Source organism: Nelumbo lutea, chromosome 2 (assembly GCF_056320005.1).
Source record: "Nelumbo lutea isolate HS-2025 chromosome 2, American lotus-T2T, whole genome shotgun sequence".
Lineage (NCBI taxonomy): Eukaryota > Viridiplantae > Streptophyta > Magnoliopsida > Proteales > Nelumbonaceae > Nelumbo > Nelumbo lutea.
Genome location: NC_142685.1, coordinates 83562575 through 83571615, shown reverse-complemented (window position 1 = coordinate 83571615; position 9041 = coordinate 83562575). Strand labels below are relative to the sequence as shown.

Sequence of the window (9041 nt, the reverse complement as noted above, 5' to 3'; positions counted from 1 at the left end):
ATACTTTTATATCTCATATAAAATATATTTTGCAAAACAAATATCAACAATTGAAATTGACTATACCAAAGAGTTTGATCTTATTACTATAATCAACCACTTAGATAAATTCTCAAGCTATACCAACATACGCAGGTTTTAACCCCTACTAAAGATCGCACTGATTGGTATAAAAAAAAACACAATCCGACACCTAGTGCAATATCATAATCAAGTCTAAGAATCAGATATAACTTATAAGTTTTGCCCATCAATCTCCAAAATAAAAAACAATACTGAAAATCTGATTCAGTTCAAAGATTCAATTAATCATATATTGTATGTACCTATGATTTTACCCCGACAGTTGAGATAAACCACCACAACCGATTTGGTGGCACCACAGTGTCAACCTTGTCAGGATAGGTCTCCCCAGACCGACCCACTGACTATGAACATTCTAAACTAACACGAGTATCATTAAATGTCTAGTTTAAGGGTATTACACAAAAAACATTCTAAGAGAACATATATCAAATATGCAATTTTATTCATTTACAATAAACTCATAAAGTACATCATTTTGATTGAATCTAAGGGTATACAAAAATGATTAACATATTCTTCCCAAAATTGAATATAAATATAAATATGCACAACGCAAAACCTTGTATACAATATTTCCAAACCTTGAATAGGATTAAAATTACTAAACCAAATATTTTATCAAAAGGCTTCGATAAAAATAAACTCTAGTACCAAAATTTTGAAAGGTTTTTAAAACCAAATCAGACAACAAACCGTTTAAGGGTCCAACTATGGATGAACCGTTCTAACAAAAAAAATAAAAAACCAAACACCACTGGACAGTACAAACGGTTTGAATGATTCAATCACCCAGGTCAGCGGTTTGCTAAACAAATCAACAGTTTTTGGCCAAAAAAGACAATTCTTGGGTAAAACGAAACCCGTCAAGTGGTTGACTCCTAGTTTTACAAGTCCAACCATCTAGTCTAGTCCAGTTCTGAAAACCATGATATTTTGAATCAATCCGGTTCAGGTTGGATTGGCTACTCCAATAGTAGGGTTCATATATTCAACCTTCACACTAACCCAAACTCCAACCTGATCCAATTCAACCATTGTCATCTAGTGTTCTCCCCTAAGACTCAACTTGGGAAAATTTTAGGCTGATTTCTTTGACAGGCATGCAAAAACTTCCTAACATGTGTATCATTTTTTTTTTGGTGGAAGGGTATCGTATTTCTTTATCTCCAAGTTCTTTCGTTGCAGGTTTCGTATTTTTCTTTTCCAAAATTTTAGGGAAGCTTAAAGTGAAATTAATTTACAGAAGCCACTTAATAATAAGATGGAACATTCCGTTCCTCGAGCTTGCCCCTTGCACTTACAAAACCGGATGATGAATTGTTCTTACAAAACGGCAATTGAAAATGTTCAGGCGACCAGTGGTAAAAGGAAATTACTAACTGTTACATGATGGTAGGTTTCTCAATATTAACTTCATCAGTCGCAACATCCTCAGGTCCACACTCTGTTGCTGAAATCAAAGAAGCTGATTGAATCTTTCCAGCATGCTCTAGCCTCATCAGAATAACTCCCCTGAAAATGTTTAGATTTCAAAACAAACAATGACAGAAACTCCTAGAAAATTAACTGGTCTTGTATAGAAAATGTGTAATCTGCAATTGCTAAAAAATAAAGGTAACATCACCACAAAATGTACTGAAAACTATAATCCATAATGTACAATATAGTTATTTAAATACCAATAAGAGCTCTAACTAGAAATGGCTATGGGCCAGGTATTTCCATTTAGAATTACGAACTTATTCATATTCATACTTTCATTATAGGGCATGATATTTATAATTGCTTGTGCTAATCTGATGTGCAAAATCTGAGAAACCCCTGCATTTGTTTACAATGACAGTCAACAAGAATTGTCAAGACAATGAAGATGAGAGATGAAGGGATGATAACAGTAATCATAGGTAGTATCACAAAAACAACTTTTAAAAATCTACTCATCCAAGTCCCAAGAATGGATAAGCCATTCTCTAATAAAACCTGGCAAAACGCCTCATTTGTTGTTCATTTACTTTACATCTCCAATTAACGTTAATATTGATGCGATCTTTCAAAACCCTACTTCATGGATACAACCAATTTCCCTCAATTATAACTTTAGTCCTCGACCCCCCTAATCCATAGAATAAGTTTAGATCCCTACCCCTACAATCCATTTCTCAATTATAGTTTGGCAAAGTATATCCCAACTGCCAAGCATAAAAAAATGTAGACTCGAGTTTGTGAGTGCCCATTTCATACAAAAGAAATGCCAAAGGATAGGGTTATACTAAGTCTACCCCTGTGTGCATGTTTATGTGCATGTTTGCACCCATGCATATGAGAGAGAGAGAGAGAGATCTTTCTAGGAGAGCAGCAATGTTGTACAAGATATTGCATAAAAGAACAATAGTTACCTTGCATTGCGTGACTGTATAGAAATATCTCGAACCTTAATTCTGTTTACTGTCCCACTTTGGCTTACTAGAACTAATTGTTCATCACTCTCACCATCTTCTGTTAAATTGATCAGCAGGATCATTAAAAAAATGCATGGAAACTAATTTGTAAAGTTAAAATAAAACAAGAATGGCTCAAAAATGTCAGTGTATAGAATTACCAGCCAATGAGAACCCAACCACAAATACTGCTGCTAAGCGGTCTTCTGGTGGAAGCTACAAACAAGGGAATGGCAACAGAATGGGTTTATGCAAATGACCAGAACAGTATTTCATCTGATTTAGGTATTTGGATGAAGAGACAATGAATTCAATATACCTTGTACCCTTTTAATCCAACTCTATTCAAAGGTGATACACGGAAGCTGCTCAGAGGAACCCGCTTCCCCAAACCACTTTCAGACACAAATAACAACCATGGGGCCCCAGGACCCTTGACCCTGCAAATGGTAAGTCACATAAACATGGAAAGACACCACAAAAAGTACATTGCTGAAAACTGACCAGAAAAGATGCAAGTCACATAACACAGAAATAAGGAAAATAAAAATACCAAAAATAGAGATGAAAAAAGAGAATATCTGCACGTAAAACTGAAACACAAGGTGCAAAATGTTGGTGTTGGTGAAATATTTGTCATCCAAATGTAGGAATAGGCCAGAAATTTAGCATGGAAATACTGTAAAAGTTTCGACATGATGGAAGCATTGTGAAATATGTGAAAATTTAAAACAATGTTTTATAAAATGATAAAACAATCATAGATATACCCTTCTAAATTACCATCTTGATCCAAACCATCAAACAAAGATAAAACCAAGGTTAATACATGTTACGAAATTATAGGCTGTAAATATGTAGTATTAGCCCAATTAAGAATAGCTTGATTATAGGAATTATTCTTTCTTTGATTTTGTTCCTAGTTTAGTATCTACAAAGCTGTATGATTTTCTTCCTTTTTTGTATCTACAAGGCTGTATGATTTTCTTCCTTTTTAGTATCTACAAAGTTGTATATATATGTACTACTTTTTCAATAGAAAGACATCAATTTCTTCTAATTCTTGTTCTATCACATGGTATCAGAGCTTGAGACACTAATTTCAGTCTAAAACTAATTTCTGGTTTTCTTCCCTCTGCTGCCCAAGTGAGCAGCTTTGAATTCTTTACGTTGCCCAAGTGAGCAGCAGCTGCGATCTTTAGGTCACCCATTCCGAGTGACATCTGCATCTCACCGCCCCTACTAGTGGAAGCGGAATCCTAGATCGGCCTACCCACCTTCACCCATCTCTTCTTCACTTCGATCGGAGAGGGCTTTCAAGTCTCCAACAGGTCGGAGAGTAGGACAGCAGCCTCGGTGTTACTCCTGTGGTGTTTGTTTGCCCATCAGGAAAGTCTTTCTTCTCTGTTCTTTTTATACAATTGATATTTCGGTGCTGCCAGTTGTGGTTTCTTGCTGTTTGGGTGTTGCATCTGCTGCCGATTCTGTTTTATTGGCTTTGCTGGTTGTTAAAAGTTTATTTTCCTGTGTTTATGATGGCGGTTGAACAAAAGAACTTGGCTATTCCTAGTGTTATCCCCATTCAGTCTAAGATCACTAAAGAAAAACTAAACAGAACTAATTATTTAGTTCCTACTGATGAGACCCGCACTGAATGGCTAACGATTGACGCTCAATTGTTTTTGCAAATCCGCAATTCTATTGAGAATGAGTACGCCGGTCATGTCTCTCACTATGAGTTTGTAAAAAAACTAATGGAATATTTGGCTTTTCTGTTCTCTGGTAAAGAAAATATTTCCCGTATTTTTTATGTTTGCAAGACATTTTATCGGGTTGAACAACAGGATCAGTCTCTTCAGACCTATTTCATGAATTTCAAGTGCACTTATGAAGAATTGAACGCCTTGTTACCTTTCAGTACTGATATCAAAGTTCAGTAGACTCAACGTGAACAGATGGCTATTATGAGTTTTCTGGCTGGCCTTAATCCTCAATTTGATGGTGCTAAGTCACAGATTTTGTCTAATCCTGAGATTACCTCTTTAAAATAGGTCTTTACTAGGGTCCTTCGTACAGATACGGGTTCCCATACCTCACCTGTACAACAACCTAGTGCACTTGTCAATCAGAATAGTGGATCAACTGGCCTGTCTCGTTCTCAGAATAGTAGCAGAGGTGGCAGTAATAGTGGTTGGAATGCTGGAACTAAGGCCACAGGGGGAGTAGTTTGCTACTATTGTCATGAACCAGGACACACTAAAAGGACTTGCCAGAAATTGCTAAAGAAAAACCACAAGTCTTCTGGGTCTCAATCAGCTCATGTTGTAACTACGAGTGATGCTCCTCATCCATCGTCAAATCAGACCATTACAGTTTCTGCAGATGAGTATGTGAAATTTACCCAGTATCAAGAGGCATTAAAGAACTCCTCTCAGTCCATCACTGCCCTTGCTGAGTCAGGTAAAACCAATACATGTTTTCTTTCTTCTTCCTATCAGTGGGTCATTGATTCTAGTGCAACAGATCATATGACAAGTAATCATAGTCTCTTTTCCACTTTCCAATCACACACTTTTCCTTCTTCAGTCACCTTGGCAGATGGTTCTATTTCTTCTGTCCTTGGTTCTGGCACTATCAATCCCACACCAACACTTTCTTTGTCATCTGTATTGAGTTTACCAAAATTTTCATTTAATTTGGTATCTGTTAGCAAACTCACTCGTACTCTTAACTATTGTATCTCATTCTTTCCTGATCATTGTCTGTTTTAGGAACTTATGATGAAGAGGATACCCAGGAACCTCAAACCATTGCCTGTTCCAGTACTTTATCTCAGACCATTGCCTGTTCCAGTACTTTATCTCCTTTTGAAGCTCATTGTCGGTTGGGGCATCCATCTTTACCTTTGTTAAAGAAGTTATCTCCCCAATTTCATGATGTATCTTCTTTAGATTGTGAGTCTTGTTAGTTTGCAAAACATCATCGTCTATCGTCTGTTTCTCGAGTTAATAAAAGGGCTAGTCATGCTTTTGAGTTAGTACATTCAGATGTTTGGGGACCTTGTCCTATTATGTCTAAGACTGGATTTCGATATTTTGTTACCTTTGTGGATGATTTTTCTCGTATGACTTGGCTTTATTTAATGAAATCTCGTTCTGAGTTGCTTTCACATTTTAAAACCTTTTGTGCTGAAATAAAAACCCAGTTTGATGTGTCTGTACAAACATTGCGAAGTGATAATGCCAAAGAATATTTCTCTGATTCCTTCCAGACTTACATGACTTAGAATGGAATTCTCCATCAATCATCTTGTGTTGATACTCCATCTCAAAATGGAGTGGCTGAGAGAAAAAATAGACATCTTCTTGAAACTTCCAGGGCTCTTTTATTTCAAACACATGTTCCTAAACAGTTTTGGGCTGATGTTGTTTCTACAACGTGTTTTTTGATAAATCGCATGCCTTCCACTGTTCTAAATGATCAAATCCCTTATAAGATTCTGTTTCCTAGTAAATCTGTGCTTCCTATTGAACCTCATATCTTTGGATGTTGTTTTGTTCGTCCACAGGTTTCCAAATTAGACCCCAAGTCATTAAAATGTGTCTTCCTGGGATACTCTCGTCTCCAAAAAGGGTACAGGTGTTTTTCTACTCTCTTGAACAGGTACCTTGTGTAGCTGATGTTACATTCCATGAACATCTTCCTTTCTTTACTGCTCCATCTACACCTGTGTGTCCACAAGAGGATGATGATCTACTAGTGTATCATGTCACCGGTCCAGACGCTAGTGTTGTTCCAATACCCCCACCACCACCTTCTCAACCAAAACTAGCTATTACTCAAGTCTATTCTCGACAACCTAATCCTCCTGTGCCAAGTCCGGCACCGGTCTCTTCTTCGTCATCAGATCCAATGCCCAGTGATATTGATCTACCTATTGCTCTTCGGAAAGGTAAACGTCGATGTACTTATCCAATTTCCTCTTATGTTACCTATGATTCTTTGTCCTCTACTTGTTCATTTGTTGCCTCTCATGATTCTGTAGGGATTCCCAAAACTGTTCACCAGGCTTTATCCCATCCTGGGTGGCGTGATGCCACGCTTGAGGAAATGAATGCCTTGACTGAGAATGGTACTTGGGATCTGGTCGATTTACCTGCTGGTAAGAAAGCGATTGGATGCAAGTGGGTCTTTGCAGTCAAATTTAATTCTAATGGATCAGTGGCTCGCCTAAAGGCTCGCCTAGTGGCCAAGGGCTATGCACCGACATATGAAGTGGACTATTTTGATACTTTCTCCCCTATGGCAAAATTGACTTCAATTCGATTATTTATTTCTCTGGCAACTACATATGATTGGCCACTTTACCAGCTTGATATTAAAAATGCTTTCATGCATGGAGTTCTTCAGGAGGAGGTTTATATGGAGCAACCACCTGGGTTTGTTGCTCAGGGGGAGTCTGGGAAAGTTTGTCGTCTTCAAAAATCGTTGTATGGACTAAAACAAAGTCCTCGAGCTTGGTTTGGAAAATTCAGTCAGGCAGTAGAGAGGTTTGGGATGAGGAAGTGCAAATCTGACCATACTACTTTCTATAAGCAGTCCACATTTGGCATCATTCTACTTGTTGTATATGTAGACGATATTGTTATCACTGGGAGTGACACGAAGGGAATCTCATCCTTGAAATCCTTCTTGCAGAGCCAGTTCAATACTAAAGATTTGGAGCACCTAAAATACTTCTTGGGGATTGAGGTGGCAAGGAGTAAAAGAGGCATTTTCCTGTCTTAAAGGAAGTATGTTTTCGACCTGTTAACAGAAACTGGGAAATTGGGAGTCAAACCATGCAGTACTCCAATGCTTCCTAACCAACAACTCAAAGGATGGAGATGCTTTTGATGATCCTAAACGATATAGAAGATTAGTTGGAAATTTGAACTATCTCACAGTGACTCGTCCAGACATTGCTTACTCAGTTAGTATTGTAAGTCAATTTATGTCCTCTCCTACAGTGCATCATTGGGCAACCTTAGAACAAATCTTGTGTTACTTGAAAGGAGCTCCTGGATGGGGGGTACTGTATCGGAATCATGGTTACAGTAATATTGAGTGCTTTTTTTATGCGGACTGGGCAAGTTCCAAGATTGATCGAAGGTCCACTACTGGCTATTGTGTTTTCGTTGGTGGTAATCTGGTTTTGTGGAAGAGTAAGAAGTAAATATGTGGTGTCGCGATCTAGTGCAGAATCTGAGTATAGAGCAATGGCACAAGCTTCGTGTGAGGTTATGTGGGTTTCTCAACTCTTAATTGAGGTCGGTCTTAAAGTCTTAGTTCCAACGAAGCTATGGTGCGATAATCAAGCTGCGATTCACATTGCTTCAAATCCAGTTTTTCATGAACGAACTAAACATATTGAGATAGATTGTCATTTCGTTCGTGAGAAAATTCAACAAAACTTTATCTCTACAGCATATGTGAAGACTGGAGAGCAGTTAGGAGATATCTTTACAAAAGCTCTTAATGGAGCTCGGATTTCTTATATTTGTAACAAGTCGGGCATGATTGACATCTATGCTCCATCTTGATGGAGAGTGTTACAAAATTTATAGGCTGTAAATATGCAGTATTAGCCCAATTAGGAATAGCTTGATTATAGGAATTATTCTTTCTTTGATTTTCTTCCTATTTTAGTATCTACAAGGCTGTATGATTTTCTTCCTTTTTTGTATCTACAAGGCTGTATGATTTTCTTCCTTTTTTGTATCTGCAAGGCTGCATGATTTTCTTCCTTTTTAGTATCTACAAGGTTGTATATATATGTACTACTTTCTCAATAGAAAGACATCAATTTTTTTCTAATTCTTGTTCTATCACAATACATACAATAATATGCTATACCCATACAAGGTGCAAGAAATTCTAATAGAGAAACCAATTAGTCTATTACATAAACAAAAACTAAGACTTAATTTAATGTCTCAAAAGAATTTTGAACTGGTTCAAAGTGGCAATCATGTCCATTGGGCAAGCAACAATTCTACTCCACATATCTACAATATTGTCATCAACTTATGTTATAATTCCATTTCATGTATTCCACATAGTGCCAGTGGTGTTCACTTTGGAATACGTTGGTTCTAGTAATACTGTGTCAATACCCATGGAAATTGAAATATTAGAAAATAAGTAGACATTTTAAACCCTGCTTAGATCAACTAGAATGAATCAAGAAAGGAGTTTAGTTAAAGGGTAATTTGGTTTTGCAAAACTATAATGTACCCAATAGCAATGTTTTAAAACATTGGATTATTCCATTGTGACCTGGGTGACCAAGGTTCAAATCTTGGAAGCAACCTCTTTGTATGTGCAGGGATAAGGCTAGATACATCTGTCCCTACCCAAACCCCACATTGGTAGGAGCCTCATGCACTGGACTGCCCTTAGCAATGTTTTAAAACATGGAGAAATGACACGTCATTCCATTACCTGGAGGCGTGAGGCATAGTTCAAAATGTAAGA

The 9041-nt window shown here is 37.3% G+C and overlaps 1 protein-coding gene across 2 annotated transcripts in view; it reads right to left on the bottom strand.

Moving 5' to 3' along the window:
- Window positions 1-1314: 1314 nt before the first annotated feature.
- The window catches only part of GYRA (DNA GYRASE A), a 96781-nt gene continuing 89054 nt past the window's right edge, over window positions 1315-9041 (bottom strand). The window contains exons 24-27 of one of the 2 annotated variants that reach the window (XM_088970414.1): window positions 2845-2965; window positions 2687-2741; window positions 2484-2583; window positions 1315-1599 (exon numbers count right to left, since the gene is read on the bottom strand). In XM_088970414.1, the coding sequence (XP_088826540.1) occupies window positions 1470-1599; window positions 2484-2583; window positions 2687-2741; window positions 2845-2965 (406 nt within the window). In that variant the 3' untranslated portion in view covers window positions 1315-1469. The remainder of the gene's footprint in view (window positions 1600-2483; window positions 2584-2686; window positions 2742-2844; window positions 2966-9041) is intronic. The other variant, XM_088970413.1, reaches the window with a different exon arrangement.